This window comes from Kryptolebias marmoratus, linkage group LG11 (genome assembly GCF_001649575.2).
Source record: "Kryptolebias marmoratus isolate JLee-2015 linkage group LG11, ASM164957v2, whole genome shotgun sequence".
NCBI lineage: Eukaryota > Metazoa > Chordata > Actinopteri > Cyprinodontiformes > Rivulidae > Kryptolebias > Kryptolebias marmoratus.
In genome coordinates, this window is record NC_051440.1 from 22,130,706 (window position 1) to 22,148,958 (window position 18,253).

An 18,253-nucleotide genomic window follows, 5' to 3' on the forward strand; every position below is an offset into this window, starting at 1 on the left:
AGTGCCAGAGCAAGCCAAAAACAAGCCGTTTACCACGCATAACCAGCTGGATCTTTTCTTCTGTAGAGATAAATGCATAAACTGACCTTAACAGGGGTTTCTGATAATAACTACAGGAACAATCTGCATCAGCACAAGTCTGTGATTAGGTACAGTATGTAAATACATTAAGAAGGACCAGGCAAGACTGAAATTAGGGTTCTAAATTCTCACACTTCACTTTTGGATTCCTTGCATGATTATAAACCAAAAAAGTATCACTATTTATCAGTAATAAAAGAGTTTAGATCTGAAAGACAGCAGGTAATCTCACATTTGTATAAAATATGTTTTGCTGATAAGTAAGTAAGTAAGAAAGTAGGTAGGTAAGTAGGTAGGTAGACAAACTTGGAAAGATGATTGTTCAGTTTAAGAAGTCCAACAAAGTTTCATTCATATGAGTAAAACACGTATTGGAAAGCTTCTGTATAATTATAACATCATAGAGATATTGAAAGCTTGAAGTGGGGATAATATGACAGCCACATGGCTGCGTGTAAATCTGGTTGGGAACATTTTCATACATATTTCCATTTCATCAATATATAATATAGAGTGCAACTCAGACAGGATCTTCTCTTGTCATGTTTACCTACGGAGTCTGACAAAGCTTAACAACAACAAACCAGGCTCACAACTTGAATATTAGTAGACTCCTGCAAAGACCAATATGCAGACTCAACAAGACAAGAGAGTCTGGTGATGAAAAGAGCACAAACATGTAATACACACTGTACCAAATAATGCAGCTCTACAAAAAAAAACTCCACAAAATTATTACAAGTAAAGAATAAAAAGAAGAAATCGAATGCAGCGTAGGCTTTTTCTCTAGATCCAGATTTTTCTCTGGATAAGCTGCAAGATTTCACACATCCACACCATTCACTCAGGAATTACACAGATGCATGCCAACTGTTAAACACACAGTAACAGAGTACCCTTCTCTCTCAAGCTATGCACACACACACACACACACACACACACACACACACACACACACACACAGCATGCCCTTACTTTTTGTTGTTTGCATTACGTCATCCACCAATCTAAAAATAGACCAAAAGATTAGGCCACTAGGCTTCATGTTGCACAGCACAACCACTGAACAACAGGCTACACAAATCTGATGTTCCACAGTAGATACATTTTATTAAACAAAAAGATTGTTTCCAAGGTGGTTCGTTCAAATCTAATGAAAAGTGATGTCTGTGCAAGTTTGTCCTTCAAACAAGAAATATTAACTCGTGGAATTCAGTTGATTTGGACTTGTGTGCAAGATTTTAAATTAGAACTGGAGATGGTGGATGAAGTTGAGGTAGGTCGTTCAAAAAAACAGCTAAAAGCTGTGGGCAGTCCCCACACAGTGTTAATATGTGTTTGTATCCAATGTCCCATTTGCTGAAAATAATACGGAGTTCTTAAAGGTTAACATTTCAGAGATTCAAGGATAAAAAATTCAACATCATAAGGAATAACTGGCAGTGGGGTCTCCGTGCTGCCTATGTCGTAGTTTGTTACCTGCCTGTTACTCAAACAACACTGCTGTCCGAACAAACTGTAATGCACTACCACCTCCCAACAAGAAGGTCTTTGGTTCAGATCTGGGCTGGAGACCTTTCTGAGTGTAATTTTTGTGCTTTTTAGATGCATGCATATGTTTTAGATGTACATCCAATGATGACCTCCTGAGAATTCCATTCAAATCTCTCCAGTAGTTCATGAGATATTTAGCTAACGGTACAGACAAACAAATACACACACAGACACGGGCAAAAGCCTTATTGCTTGCCTGCAGTGACAGGTGATGACAACCTAAAAACAAGTGCAAAAAAATATGTAAATAGCAGAATTTTAAAATTTTATGTCCCCAGTCTTATTGTGTCAAGTTAGCATGATGCCTATTTTGGCATTGTTCTCCAGTTGATGAGCACTTTAGCATATCACTTGCCTTCATCAAGATAGTGCCTAAGAGTGGCTACATTACAGCAGCACCATGACTAGATACATGAATAATAACAATAGGCAGAATAATGTAACAATAGGCGTGGTCTATTATTGGACTACTGGTATGCTGATAAAGAAGATTAGTTGCAGGGCATTTAACTCCTAATACTCAATTACTTTGCAATTTGTGCGACACAATTACACCTTAAAAACAACAGGGCATCAGTGCAGAGAAACATAATCTCAAAGACAGATCTATTAAACCTGATGGAGCCCCTGAAGTCGCTCATGGGGCTGTTCCTTTTTAATAAGACAGAGCTATCAAGGCTAAGTTAATGAAAGGTTCATCTTCTAAATATTCAGTATGAAGCCATTTTAAGGGCATTTACCTTTGAATGGCATAAAGAAAGCAATAATAGTAATACAAACTTCTCTTAAACCTTGTTTTGAACAGAAACAAATAAAACATTTTCATTGAAGTCATTCACTATTGAAGCCCCTCAGCGACAGGGGACATCAGCATAAAAAACACAAACAAAAAGATGAAATATTTTTTAGGTTCGAGAGAGGTGTACCTTCTTTTTTGTCTTTTATATTGCTGCATATTCAAATGTCAAAATAACTGTCATTAAACAGCACAGCTGTTGCTTTGTTATATTTCTGAAACAAACATGTCAACGTGTAGCATACTTAAAAGTGTTCATATATGTGTTGCCACATACTCATTAAACTGTAACCATGTTTCATTTACAACTGTACAACCTTTTAGACCTTTAGACAAATCATCATTCCAGAGAATGCCATGACTTGTCAACAGAGTCATAAAACTCACACAGATAGAGTAACAAGAGTGAATGACTTCAACACATGACTGATCTAAGGGTTACAATGACTGCAATATTTCATCAGCCTGTCTTGATTATTACCCACATGTGAAGTCTGCCACAACCGCTAACCTTAGCAAACACAAAAACAGCTTTAATTCAGCAAATCTTACAGATATTAAGGTAAAATATGGTGGTAGTAGCTCAGCACCATACACGACACATACTCAGAGCACCACACATTGTACAATATTTTTGTTTGAAACTTTGAAACTCTTGGCATCAGCCCAGTCTGTCTATTACCAAAGTATGTCAAGATCCACTGAAAAGAACTTAGTCAAACACAAAGAAAGTAATTGTTGAATGTAAATTTCCAACTCATTAACATTAAAGGGCAACCAAATGCAAGATGACTGCCACTGCTAAATGACATTAGCCAACACATAATGGCTCTAACTTTGTCAATTTCAGCTACTGCTGTTTAAGTGGATCTCCTGCTGGGCATAGAGATCCATGTCAATGCAGAGTAAATGTGAACCTTTATTCAGCACTGACCTGCCAATCACTACAAAAGGCTACTCAAGACAATAGAAGGCAGATTTTGGTCAATCATTTGTTGCAAGTGTAACACTGAACTATATGACCAATATAGAATGCAATGAACTGTAAAAGTGCATAGATATTGTTTTTAATCAACATTCTACCACTGTGTTACACTAAAGGTATTTTTTTTCCTAATGGAAAGTAGAAACCTGTGTCAATTTGTAAAACAGACAAAGCCTCAGAGCTCACAAGCAACACAAACATTTGAGTACAGTTAATTTGATTCTGGCAGAGTCTGTCTCCGAACCATCTGGCCCTTTGAAACACTTCCTTTCAGTCGATTTGCAGCTGAACACTTCATCTGACTGTCACCAACTTTGAAAACAGATCAGGCTCTAAGCTTCAAACCCTACAAGTTTTATGGCGTTCTCTTTTAAAGGCTAAAAAGACTGACACATTAATACTAAAGACATCATTTCTCTGCTTTCCTGTGACTCAGTGAACCAGGACCTGAGATGCATCAAGTGCAACAAATGACACTGAACCTCTTTACTAATTCTTTTGTACAAAAAAATAAATATCTAATGATATTTTTCCTGAATCATTTTAATGTTAAAAATATATGTTAAAGATCCTGAAATTTTTGAATAAAATAGTATTTTTGTAATGTACTTAAATTACTGAACAAACAAACCTTAAAGACCATTTCTGATGAAGGAGTATATACATTCTGCACATAATGCAAAAGGAATAAGAGGTGCTGAGCTGGCAAGACTGCATTTCTGACCTATCATCAACAGAGAATGTGGAGCATTTTGAAACAAAAAAAACATACCAACAACAAACTTATAGTCTTTCACTCGTCAAGACTTGGTAGCAGAAAGAATGTTAAAAATTACATGAAGAATTCTTCATTATGTAATATTCTGCAATAAGTTTAAAAAAAGTTCAAGTTAAAGTGAAAATCACTGCTTTTTTCTGTTTTAGGATTTTAATTTTCTAGCATCACAACATTTTTTTCTGCTTTGTTGTTGTCCTTCAACACTATGTGATCCATACATGTAATAAATATGGTCTTTATGCTGCCATACTGTAGCTAGTGGTTCACAGAAAACAGCAAGCTCCAACTGTCCTTCTCAAAATGTCTCATTGAAAAGTTTAACATGAATGCAGCAGAGAAGAACTACAAAAATAATACTGGTTCATGTCCGTTTACTTGTGCTGCCAAGACAATCTTTGATTCTGCCCAAAAGAAACAGGTTTGAACTGAGCCTGAGCCCAAAAACGTTTCTAAATCTAACTAACATAATCAAAGCCCTTCCAAGTATGGCAGGGAATTTCTCAGGAATTGACATCAAAAAGACAAGACTGAGAGAAAAATCTGAAGTAAAATTCATAATAGAAACATCTCACATAAATACCTCAGTCATTTTCAATTTGTCTTGATTATTTGGGTCAGACACTGAGCTTCATACTAGAGCTTATACCATATCATGTACACACCTTCTTTAATTGCCAATTTTCCTATTGTCACAACTTTTATAACATGAATAGAACAAACAACAGTTATGCAGCCACGAATCGAACTAACAAGAGAAACGGTAAAAAAAATAAGCAAAAACTCTACAGCATTGCTTTCATTTCATCTGCACTATCAGTACAACGACTCATAAAAACCTTCTTTGGTTTTAAACATTTGGTTATCTGTCTTGTTCATTTGTCTATTTCACACAGGAGTATGCAGGAGTAGAGAAATGACACCTAATAGTTTGGTTTTCATAAACTTTAATCCAGCCTTTGCAGAAAGACTAGAAGGTGTAACCTGAGATCACAAGGCAACACACAGTCAACACACACAGGTCTCCAAGGATTAGTCATGACCGATGTGGAATGGAAGCGAGCAGGAGATGAAAGCCAGAAAGGCAGTTCCTCAGACACAAACCTCAACCTGTTCAATATAAACATGGACCTTTTTTTTATTATTTTGAATTGTAAAGAAAAGAGATCAGACTGTTAAATAAATTGTTAATCTAAAGAATCAATAAAAATAGATAAACTGTACGTTTCATACACAATTGCTACTCTTGCAGTATGTTTTCTTTTATTCTTACACGTCATGAAAAAACACCAGTAAAACTCTGGCCACTGTTTCAACTCTGGTCACGCCTCCTCCTCCCTCCCCATATTAATTACAAAGCTAATGTTTAAATTTCAAAGACACTTAGCAAACAGCAGGAAATCCTGACTGACTCTGACAAAAAACAAAACACACTGGAAATGTGCAAATCCAGTTTGAAAATTAACCCTCACTGTCTCCGTGTTATTTTTCTGCAAGAAGTGAACCAACTGAAAAACTGGAAACGTGGTTACAAAGAGAGAAAAAATATTCTGTCACACAACTAGTTTTTTTAAGGAACACTTATTGTGTAAATCAGAATATTTGATTTTAAATTTTTAGCTGTGTTGACTCCAAAAGTTAATCAATTGTAGAAGGACATCCAATGCTTTCTGCTTTTTTAAATCCCTCCAGTGGTTCATGAGATATTTTAAACATGAGCTATTTCATTAAACAAGCTGCTCATGATGAGCTTTTTTACTACTTTAAAATAGCCCTCTGACTCTCTGGTGTTAAATTTATTAATTTATCTCAATACTTGTGATTAAATTAGTCTTGAACCTAAAAATCATTATAGATCAAAATGTTCTAAACCTAACTGGTGATCACAAACTGGTTTAAACTCTGTCCTGAGTGCGGGAAAAAGCTGACACAATTTTAAACAGAGTGACTGTGAACACGTTCACTTGTGTTCTGTCCATCTCCTTCTTTATATCTATATATTAAAATTAAAATAAATATAAATAAATATTATATTGAGTATTACTTTACTATTATACCTACAATATAGTCATTAGTAAGCAATATGTGATACATTTAGGCAGCAGTACTAATAGTAGTATTACTACATTTCTGTTTTTTAAAAAAAGCTAATTAATTGTGTTTTTAAGTTTTGTTTTAATACCATAATCCTGTGATCATGTAGTCACAATCTCATACCAGCCCCTTTATATGACTAAATGCAACAGTTCTAAGTTAACCTGAACATAAAAAATGTTCTCTCAAGATTTGTCAGCAGCCTTGATACCTCATTTTAATCTATCTGATGATCTGAGCAGAGCGAAGTGCTTCCAAGCTGCTCTGCAAAGCCTTGATGGGACAGCAAACTACAGCCATCAGAAGCTCTAATCCTGTGGCATCCACACTTGTGCTCACTAATCTCAGCATGTGGGTGTGGCTGTGACCAGTTCTGATGGTAAACAAGCAACATGGACTCTGCGTGGACTTTTGGACAAGGGAATCAGAACCACCCTGACCCTTTTCCAAGGTCCAAACATCCTCTAAATCTGACTAGTGGCAGCCTGTCAAAGAACAGCGTACTGCAGGGACCACAGAGAGCAGATACACAAATATCAGCTGGTCAAAAATCACACTGCCACTGCTATAGGGTTGAGCCATAAAATGCACTTTACTAAAAATGTCACTCTTGGCTTTTACTTGGTTGTTGACACCACTGAGTCACTGCATCACTTAACTCACCTTTTTTTTTTGCTTAGCTGTATAACAAAGCAATGATTTATGAAGAGATTTTTGTTTACCAATAAAATAAGACACAGCTTCTGTCATGACTATTTGAACAAATGTCTCACATTTTTTATCTTCACATTAAGAAATCTGCACGAAAGCTCGAAGATGACGTCTAAGCTGCATACGTATGCACATCAAGTAGAGAGTAGCGTGAGAACGTGAGTGTGGCCTTCTACTGAGCGCCGCTTTGTTAAATCATTCATCTCCCTCTTTCTCTCAAATAGTCCAGCCCACTCAGGACCGGAGGAACGTCGGCCAGCCTTCACTACGTGCAGAGCTGCAGTAGGAAGGTAACCTAACACCCACGGAGAGCTGTGAAGCATGCTGATAAGCTTTTCAGCATGAAAGAATGAAAACAGAGTCCTCCTAAATTATGCTTTAATACCTGTCACCGATTACAAGATGCAGGCTGTAGTCAAATCATACTTGGCAGGTGAAGCAAAGCTTGGTTTCAAGCACTAGATGAAAACTTGCTTGGCTGCTCGTCATGTTTTAATAAATAAACATGAAAGAGAAGTTAAAGGGGGTGGATTACCTGGAAAGAAGAGACGGGTAGAAACCCATAAACCAGAATTACAATAAATCCCAAGAGTGACCACAGGCAAGTCGCAGGTCTTACTAAACAGTTACTGTTTGTTCAAAGTATTTCAATGTAAAATTATGAACTAGCTTTTGTCTAAACTTAATAAAGCATTTCTTAGTTTAAATGTTTCATTAAAAATGCAATGGGGCAGTGGTTGAGATGGCTTTAGCAGCACCTCTGAAGCAGACACTCCAAAAGCCTCAGAACGATTCTGCAAAATCTGTGCATTCGAGACAATAACACAAGCGACAATGAGGTGTGGGGCACTTTTCTTGTGTTGATGCTGGTGTTTGCATTGTTCTAACACGTTTTAAGACACAAGTCAAATCGAACAAAGTGCTTTGTAATTAAGTGAAACCGACTTAAACAAACTTTCAAAGAATCAGCAAACATCCTGTGAGTGGCGTCACCTTGAAGGTCTTTTTGCTCTGAGCTTGTTGGAGGGCTGAACGCAAGCTGGTCTGTGATGGCTGCATACCTAAAAGCCTTCACTCAGCACAGGAAGAGCAAGACAGACAGATACATACATGTTATAATGATTTAACCTTAAGGGCCTACAATTAAGAAGACTAAGTGTCTGCTTGATATGCCATTCTGTGAGGTTGAGCACCATTTATAACTGCACCCTTTGACACGGTGTTTGATGAGAATCACAGGTTGCTACAGTAAAAGAATAGTTAAAACCTGGTGTGAGTAACTCAGACACTGGCCCAGCATGAAATACAAAAGAAAACTCAGGGGCTCTTTATACTGGAAAAGAGCCCAAAGTGGGCTTGTTTCTCCATTAGACCTGCCAGAGAAAACGTTCTGCCATGTCCACAAAGACAGACAAACAAGGATCTTAGGCTCTCGCAAAGACAACTATCGAGTCAGTGTGAAATACGATGTTGCCTCCGGGGACAACAACCGTTTACTGCAGTGAAAAGGCTGGAGCTGGGAGGAAGGTTAACAGTTAGAGGCTCAGCAGCTGCTAGATCCTGCCTAAAGATTTACTGCGAGAAATATTAAGCTGTTTTAAAGGTGAATGAAAATAAAGTTGTGACAGAATACGGTCTAAATAGTTTCAGCACAGTCCAAATCTATCAGGCTACACCAGCTGCTGGGTGACACCCCTGTTGCTGCTGCTAGCTCATCAAGGCCCACAATAATCCTGCATATTGTCATGTTGACACTCAGCAACTCCCAGCCACCTGACATGCTGTGTCTGATGTTACTAAACTTTAAAACTGAAAATCTATCTAAGTGTTATCAATAAATACCTGCATCTTAGATAATGTCGCTGTCATTCAATCTGAACAGACAGAAAAGTACGACTTCTGTTAGGGTCAGGGTCGTGTTCAAGGGTCAGCAGACGTCCAACATAACAAACTCCCTGACCTGGCTTCAAGAATGCATCTGTCATGCTGACCTATTACTGACCTGTAAAGTAGAAGGAACAACCAAGTAGTTGGGCTTAAATCTGATGCAGTGGGAAATCACTAAAGCAAATGACCGGAGGCTAACTAGTAAGTTGCACACACAACTTTAACCAGTGACTTTGCTGTTAGTTCCAAGTGCTAGTGTTGTGCTTTTCAATATTTAACGCCTGATTGGAAGTGCAGGTAAAATACTAGTGGCTTTCAGTCATCTTATATTGTTTTTACAAATAAAACTGAGGATGGAGTTGCTTCTTGTGCTACACTTTCACAGATTTAAATATGTTTATTAAAAAGACTGTAGCGTAGTAACCTTAACAAGTTCCTAATGTTTTCCCAAAGTCTGACTCAACTCTCAGGAAAACTCTAATCACCCTGACCTCATTCAGGACAGCGTTCGATTGAAAGTGCACCACAGTATTTGCTCCTCAGTCAGTTTTCTTACAGTAAGTGCCTGCTGAGGAACAGCATGCCATTAAAGTCAAATTACACACATCTCTCCTTTTAAGGGCATACTGCAGTCTTCACCTGCTATGAAATGTATGTAAGTTTGATATCAGAGGGAGGCAGAGCACTACAGATGAGTCAACCACAGCAATAAACCTGTGGGTCCAAACCTGGCAGCTGGGACAAGTCCAGTTACTTGTGACACAGCAGCAGTTGTTGTTGGAGGACTTCCTTCCTTCTGTGCTTTCATCTAGTGCCATTTCCAAATTCATGATACTTTGCAGGGTCACGAAAAGTCGATGCAAGGAAGGAATTCACTTCCCCCTCTGAGAGACAGTCAGCAAAGGGTCAAAGTGACCCAGCCTCACCTTTTCCTGTATAAATCCTCAGTTTTCTACACCTACACAGGAAGGCATTAGTCCAGTTAGAAAAAATAATCCTAGTGAATCTTTATGGGGTTTCAGTCAGTTTGTGATGGAGTGTAGGTTGATTTTGTGACATGAAAATTAGGGGTGGGTAAAATAATTGAAGAATCGATGCATCGCAATAATTTCATGCAAAATTCATAATCGATTAGGGGGCTCCTCAGAATCGATTCCCCTCCTGACACGTTGAGGGCGCTGCGAGTTTGGTTACTGTGCTGAGCACCTGAGTGCATAACAACAGTCATGGCGAGCAGCTGTAGAAAGCTAACTCCGTCAACTTTTAAGTCAGATGTTTGGGCTCATTTTGCTTTCCTGTCTAAATCTGGAACTCAAGAAGTCGACAAAAGCAAGGTGGTATGTAAGCTGTGCCAGAGAGAATTAAAGTACTGCAGTAACACGACAAACCTGCGCAATCACTTAACCAGATACCACGCAGATGCGCTACAAAAAGCACAACCTGTTGACTCCAAACAGACACAAATCGACAAATCATTCATCTCTAAACTGCCGTCAAGCTCTGCCCGCGCACAAAAAATCACAAAGTCTGTAGCCGTGTTTATTTGCAAGGACCTACGACCGTACAGTGTTGTTGAAAACAAGGGTTTTAAGAATATGCTAAAGATACTCGAACCACGCTACGCAATACCAACACGTAAATACATGACAGAAGTCGCTGTGCCGTCACTGTATACAGAGGTGAAGACAGACGTTTTGGAGTCGTTAAAGTCGGCCGAAAGAGTTGCTCTGACGTGTGATGGCTGGACCTCGAGAGCTACCGACCCCTACGTAACCATCACTTCTCATTTCATATCGGACGAGTGGGAATTGGTGTCAAATGTGCTTCAGACCAGGCCCCTTCATGGAAGTCATACAGGTAGCAATATAGCAAACTTGTTGACAGAGGCAATAAATGAATGGGGCATAACCGGAAAAGTGCCTGCTGTTGTTACAGACAACGCGGCTAACATGCTAGCTGCTGTCGGTCTCACTGATCTATTGCATGTTGGCTGCTTTGCCCATGTGCTCAACTTGGCTTCGCAGGCTGCTCTTAAAACCCCTGCAGTCACACGGCTTCTGGGCAGAGTGAGGCGCATCTCTGCTTTTTTTCATCGCAGCACTTTGGCCTGTCATGCACTCAAGAAGAATCAAAAGTTGTTGGACCTCCCACAACACAAGTTACTGACTGATGTCTCTACAAGATGGAATAGCGCTTTAGATATGCTGGAGAGATTTTTGGAACAACAACCAGCTGTCTCTGCTGCATTACTTGCACCTGAAGTGCGAAAGCAGGAAAAAGATCTATGCTCCCTTACAGAGGCAGACATTACAGCAGCAGAGGATATTGCTCAGGCTCTGAAGTCATTAAAGAAAGCCACCTTGGTGATGTCTCAGGAAAGCACCCCAAGTCTGTCTGTCATTGCACCTCTAAAAGAAAGACTTCTAGAGGATATGCAACCATCATCCAGTGACTCTGCAGTGGTGAAGGAAATGAAGATTGCTATGTGCAGGGATCTCCAAAAAAGGTATTAATATATATATAACTTTTTTGCAACACAATTAAATAATTTGTCATTAATATTTATAAAAACAATGATTATGGTGTACACAAAGTCACTTAAAATTTTCTCAAGGTACCTGGGTCTGAAGGATGAGCTCTCCATTGCTGCTGCCCTGGACCCAAGGTTTAAGGCCCTACTTTTTCTGTCAGATGATGATGAGCGAGAAGAAGTGTTCACGCATCTTATAGCTCTCACAAAAGAATTGGCCACTGTTAAAAGCTCAGTAAGTACTAAAGTATAAATAAAAAATGCATTCTGTCACATACACACCGAATAGTTTTGTTTTGTTGTCTTATGGAATGCTATCTTGTCTGCAATTATTTGAACACTGGCAAATTAATATACTTTTTATTTTAATGATTTAGCCCTACAATGCATTTTAAATGAGCTATTTGAAATGATAAAGCTCTTCTTTCCAATGCGATTATTTTCTTATTTTTTTGCAGCAACAGAGTGGGCTGATGGATGAAGACCGTGAGGCAATTGAACAGCAGGGAGAGCCGGTTGATGACCCTTCTGGACCATCACCAAAGAAAGCAAGGGACTCTTGTGCTCTGGCTGATCTTTTTGGAAGCGCATATACAACTCCAGTAGCAGTGTCCAGAACCACAGATACCAAGGCATTGGATGAGGTGGTGCGTTACAAAGAGGTGCAACCACTGCCACTCTCCACAAATCCACTCAACTGGTGGAGAGAGCATGAGGGGGAATACCCTTTGTTGTCATGCCAAGCTAAAAGGTACCTTTGCATCCCAGGCAGTAGTGTACCTGCTGAAAGGATCTTTTCCACAGCAGGTGACATAGTCACAGCCCAGAGAAGTGCATTGAAGCCTGAGCATGTGGATCAGCTGCTTTTTCTGAACAAGAATCTCCACGTGCCCACTTAGTCTGTAACCAGAAATGAAGAACAGTACTGTTACAGTACAATTCTTTATTTCTGGCTACAGTACTATAGTTCAGTTCAAGATATGTTAAAAAATGAGAGGTTAATCACTACATGTTCAAAAGCTAAGAATGTTTACAAGCACTAAACGTTTTCAGTGCAATTCAGTTGAATACAACCCTATGATTTGTGTTTAAATCTGCACTAATATGCACAGATGTTATTGAAATGCATTTTTATTTATATTAGACTTCAAGAGATAAGTTATGCCTAATTTTATTTTACATGCACTTTATTTTTTATTGTTTATTAAGAACAGTTTTCTACTGTAAGCACATTGCAGAAAAAAGTTTGTTTCTATGCTCAGAAATGTGATGTTACAGAAGTTTGTATGAAAATAAATATTTTAAAAATGTCAACATTATCTTAAATCATTTGTGTCTTCACAACTTTAAATCAATATCGAATCGAATCGAATCGAATCGCAACAGCAATAATCGAAATCGAATCGAATCGTGAGGTTCCTAACAATACCCAGCCCTAATGAAAATAACATTTTAATTGTATTTTTTCCTGTCAGCGTGACTTGACTTGGAAGAAACAAGCTTTTAGGAATCTAAAGACCTGAGAGAATATACTGAACTTTTACCAACTTGGTAAAAAGCCTCAAATCAAGTTGTATAACAACACAAATAAGAGTTATGGCACAATGCATTATAATACATTATTGGTATCATTATAAGCCAAAGTGCAGCTATCTTCTCTTAGTTTGTAAAGCTGACTCAGTCACCAAGCAAACATCCTCCTCCTCTGCTCTACATCCTGACCTCTCAGAAGAGAAATTGACTTATGAAAACACAAAGATCATAAAACACAGAGCAAATCCCAGATAGCATCTGCCTTCCCAGCCTTTTGTGACGTATGAGACGCATTAGTTTGAGCAATGTAGCTCATACAAGGCAAAATGGAATTTAGTAAAATGTTGGCAAGAGAAAGGTGCAATATCACCAATCTATAAAACAGACAAACAATCACTCAATTCAGACACAACAAGAGTCTTTGTGCAACAGAAACGCCTGTCAGGTCAGGACCTTACCGCTCCATTTAGCCACTGACTGACTCTTTATGTTGTGGGTTAATGCATGGACCAAATCCGGGTCAGCGGGAGCAATATGTGTTTTAAGTGCTGCAGCCAAAGTGCAATCAATCAACCAAACCAAAAGCAGACAAATGATAGCGTGCATCACTCAGGGCCAACCTAGGAGGACGATTTGAATAACATCAGCTTCTACAACATGAGCCAGCCCTGCACACAAATCAGGTGTTGAGCTGTACTTCACCGTGTAGGGATTTGCATAAAAGCAACAACTCAAAACAAATCTAGCAGCAACTTTAATACAGATTACTTCCTTGCTTTCACTATTTGATGTATTTAACTTTTACTAAAGGTGGGCACTTATAATTGCTTTCTCTTTGTCTTCTTCAGTGACCTAATCAGAGAGACTTTATATTTAAATCAGTAAACAGACACTATCATCATCACATTCACATCAGCAATGAAACTTATTTTTCCCACTCTAGGTATTTTGTGTAAAATGTTAACTTAAGAAAGTGTAGGGTTAAAAAGGTGTTGACATAATAAGGTCCTTCCCAGCCAGCTTTTCATAACATTTTATTCCCTCCCTAAGTGGCAAATAGAGAGACTGTTGTAACTGTGTTGTTAATCCAAATAAGATGTTGTCAAACCTCAAAACATTCATTGCACAACCATAAATTAAAACAAAGCCGTTTCAACAAGGCATTGTTGTATTACTGAATGTTCTCCCCGTGTTAGGAGTGCTAATGAGCTTGTGGTTTGCATTATTTTGCAACAGATGGGGGCATTTCCTAATGAAACGGGACGACTCGCAGCATTCCACAGGCTGTCCTATTAAGACCGTGGCTGGCAAATAACCAGTGATGCACAAACGGAACGACCAGCGTGTGTAAAACAGATAAAAATGTCTGATTTATCACAGGCTAGTGCAGTTAAATCGTTAGCAGCTCTATTAAAACCACCAGAGCGTTTAACTTCCAGACGTGCAAAGGTAACTCTCCGCGTTTTGAATACAGTGTGTTTGTCAAGCAAGCGATCGGGATGTCATACCTCTGACTCCTTTCCTTGTTCATAATCCACTCGTAAATGGCCAGGAATAATCCATGTCCACGGGTAGGCCCTGTTTTCACAGTAAAATCCAGAATACAATAAATATTGACTAGCTATTACTGTGTGCCCTGAGCAGAGCACAGGACCAGCAGAGGGAGAAGGCGCAACTTGAAACTGACACAGAAGGATCGGGTGATACCATAATGGTAACTTAGAGGGGTGATCTGACTGTAACAAAGCGTAACAAGAATATATTAAAAAAACAAATGTGTCATTAATTATAATAAAACAACACAAAACAAACTAAGAAGAGATACGCTTAAGAAAATATATCCTATATTTACTTAGGTCAACATTTCTTTGTCAAAGTAAAATGCCAAACCCCCATTTTGTTACATTTTGAAGTGGCCCGTCGTTGTTTAGCTCAGTTTAATCCGATTGGTCTCCTCCAAAGTGACGCAGCAGGTCTGTTGCCTTTCAGACTATCGGAAATTACAGCTTTAGTTTACACAGTGATGACTGTGTTGAAGAAAGCTTTAAAACTGTGTGAACCTTGAAATTTGTATTTACTGTGAAGTGTTCCACGATACTTGGCGCGTGACCGTGCACCATAAATAATAAATCACTTAACTGTTTCTGAGAAGCTCAGATAGGTTATTGTTATCAACTTAGAACCATAAAGGACGCATAATAAATAAATAAAAATGAATACATAAAGGACTGGCTAGACAAATGGAATAAATCGTATCTAATATTGATTGAATTTAAATTAAATCCAGAAAAAAAAGTGTGTGTAATTTTATGTTTATGTCTTTCTTCTGTCATGATGGGATACAATAGTTCATTGCAATACACTTGCTTATTTTCATTTCTATACTTGCTATTTATTGACTGTATAGTTTTTCACTCAGTATTTTTGTCACAATTGTATGAATTTATTGTTTTTTATTTGTCACTTATTGTTTAAAATTTGTGACATTGTCTAGTGTATTCTGTGTGCTTTTATTTGCCTGCCACTTTGCTGCTGATACACTAATTTCCCCACTGAGGGACAAAGAAAGGATTATTATGTTCCACTCTATTCTGCTTTATCCTATCTTAAAATGAATAGCTGCTGATTTACTGTTCTGAGTTATCAAAATGTGAATAATATTTGTGGTATCCAGCTGTGATAATGAAGAGGCAAATAACCAGTTGGAATAAGATTGTGTAACTGGATTTAATCTCTGAGTTGTTGTGTACTAATCTTTTCTAGTGGAATATATAATTCCATCAAAATTACAAAGTCCATTTGTTTGTTTCTCGCAAAGTTTAGACACATATTGCAATAGTTTAGGTGAGGCTGAAGTTTGCGTCAGCAGAAGACCATAAAATTACAATTTCAGAAAACTGTAATGTTCAAACAATTGCACTGAAATGAAAAGACAAAAAACTATTTAGTTAGCCTTTGTCTGCTTTCCCAAAGCATTCAAATATTGTTACTGCACCACCAGAGATGCTTAACATGAAACTAAAAAAAATTAAAAGTTAAAGTTCATAATTTCACATATGATAAAAGCTGCATGTGATAAAAGGGCATTTTTAAATCTATGTTTGTATTTAGATGTCCCATACAATTTTAGTAAAAGTAAAAGTCTTTGTAAGCTCCAGTGAAAGAAAAAAGATCATCATAATGTTACTGTGGTCTAAGCACAAAGTTGAAAAACAACAACATCCTTAGGCCAATAATCCCACTGTTTCTGCTGCCACAAGGACATTGTATGAGGTCTCCAAACAGAACAAGCTGCCCTAGTTGGATTTGCACAGATTTGCTAATTAAACAAACCACAGGAGGATGCAGAGCAGAGACAGGTCTGCTTGTGTGAGAATGAGTGGGAGAGAGAGGAAGAAGACAGACTTAAAGCAGCAGCAATGAAAGAAACAAAAAGGATCAAGATTAGAAGTTGAAGGCTAAATGACTTTCTGCTGGATCACAATACATCAGAGAGAGTTTCACCACATTATGAAACTGCCTCTTATTGTGCTGAGCTCCTTGATCCCACCACACCTCTGTTCACTACAGAGGTTTGTCATTAAGGATCAGTAAATGCTGAATGAAGCAAACAAACAAAAGGGTTGTCTACCAAAGGTGAGGTCGCTTGCATACAATCTCAAAAAGCACAAAGACATTTCACATGATGTCATCCCAATTTTTTCCAAGCCATATGTCATGTCAAATACAGATGACTATTAGCTGCATACATTTTTATTTAATGGAGCTGATAAAAAAGGGTGAAGTACTTACTGCACTGAGTAAAAGCAAGAACAGGCTCTTGGTCCAAATATGTATTCCTCTGGCTGGAATCCTCTATTTCTTTTCTTCTTTTTTCACCTCTCTGTCTGCCTCTCCTCCTGCCTTCTCTCCCCCTCCTCTTCTCACCACAGCAAGATGCTGCCTGGACCAGTGCTCATTGTCATGGCAACCAGAAAGGGGGGAAGTGTCACGTGACCAGGTCTCCTTGGGTGCTGATTGGCCAGATCCAATGAAGTAAAGAGGGCGAGATGAGGGAGGGGAAGATGTCAAACGCCCACCAGCTCACAGATTGGAGGAATCCTCAGTGAGGCTCTCTGTAAGCACACAGACACAAAGGATGTCCTCTTAAGGTGGAGTTGCCCTGAGGTACAACTATGACTGACTGACTTAGTGGCATGCTGATTTTTTGGAGACATTTGGCCTGATGAGATGGCATTGCTGGCTCTGGCTCTCGGCTTTCCTCTCGTCTGCAGAGCCGGTTCCCAACCTGCCAGAGTCTAGCATGCAGAAATAACACAAGTCATATGAGAGTACCCATACAAGGCTAGTTAAACCTGCTGATCTATCACACATCCACCTCCTATGGGCTGAAGGCTCCTATTTATAGAAAACAAACAGAAGCTTAACTATTACTATTCATTCGTAGAGACAGGAAGAACCATAACGAACACATGGGCAGGAATTCAAACAGTAATTCAACTTTTGGTTGCTGAGGCATACAACACAGAAAGAAACAGCTGATCTTAGCTGTGCTAAAAACTATTAAATGACCTAAAATGATTTATTAAATCAAGGAATTCTAGTAATGCTGCAGTTATCTGTAGAGGAGCTAAGAAGGAGTATTAAAATGTGTTGGGCATCAAAATTACATATTTGTCAAAGATTGCATTTTAATGTCTATAAAGTTAAGAAAAAACTTGACACAAAAATAGTTGTGTTCATAGTTTCATAAGAGCTCCTGAGTGAAAGAAGAAAAAAGGCTTTCTGTGTTTATTCAGGCAATGAAGGTTTTTAGAAAAAGAGTAATTTAAATTCCATTTGAGGGAAACTAGGTCTGTCAATTTCATGCTCACTTCCAGCGACAACAGAAATATTCATGGCGCACGTTGTTGTGCAACAGTCCTGGGATCAGGGACTTTCTGAATGAGATGAAAAATGTTTTTCCTCTGGAAGGATCAGGATGGCTTTTCTGAAACATTACACTTTGGCTGCTTCAGAAATGATAATAAAAAGTATAATGAAAAGCCACCGAAGTCCTTAAATTTAGAGGTCATCTAAAACATAGATCTTTTAAACCCAAATGACAAGTTTTATCCCCTCAGAGAATAATATTAATTACTTTATCTAAAATAATTTTTGATGGGCTCCAACTGATAATTTCACAGATTAAAAAATAAACGTTTTTCCTGGCTGCTATTTTTTTTCTACTAGTTATGGTACATTCTGTCTAAACTATTCTAAAATGAAGCTCAAACACTGTGCTTCAACAGCAATCAGACACATGCA

General features: G+C 38.3%; 2 protein-coding genes across 25 annotated transcripts in view; one reads left to right on the forward strand and one right to left on the reverse strand.

Moving 5' to 3' along the window:
• Positions 1–18,253, reverse strand: part of mical3a (microtubule associated monooxygenase, calponin and LIM domain containing 3a) — a 73,959-nt gene that overhangs the window by 43,137 nt on the left and 12,569 nt on the right. For 21 of the 24 annotated variants that reach the window (XM_037978083.1, XM_037978088.1, XM_037978082.1 and 18 more), the window contains exon 2: positions 16,739–17,061. The exons of 1 other annotated variant lie outside the window; for it this stretch is intronic. The gene's annotated coding sequence lies outside the window, so the exon portion shown is untranslated. Of the gene's footprint in view, positions 1–14,454; positions 14,525–16,738; positions 17,245–18,253 lie in introns of all 24 variants that reach the window. 2 more of the 24 variants (XM_037978079.1, XM_037978080.1) reach the window with 2 other exon arrangements.
• Positions 10,065–12,727, forward strand: LOC108237503 (E3 SUMO-protein ligase ZBED1-like). The gene is made up of 3 exons (XM_017418963.3): positions 10,065–11,389; positions 11,498–11,648; positions 11,872–12,727. Exons 1-3 carry the CDS (start codon positions 10,110–10,112, stop codon positions 12,310–12,312), a joined length of 1,872 nt encoding a protein of 623 aa, XP_017274452.1. The 5' UTR covers positions 10,065–10,109; the 3' UTR covers positions 12,313–12,727.

Coding starts and splice junctions, on each gene's coding strand:
- LOC108237503 (XM_017418963.3), top strand. CDS start 10,110: ATGGCGAGCAGCTGTAGAAAGCTAACTCCGTCAACTTTTAAGTCAGAT. Junction 11,390..11,497: donor TGCAGGGATCTCCAAAAAAG/GTATTAATATAT, acceptor AATTTTCTCAAG/GTACCTGGGTCTGAAGGATG. Junction 11,649..11,871: donor TGGCCACTGTTAAAAGCTCA/GTAAGTACTAAA, acceptor ATTTTTTTGCAG/CAACAGAGTGGGCTGATGGA.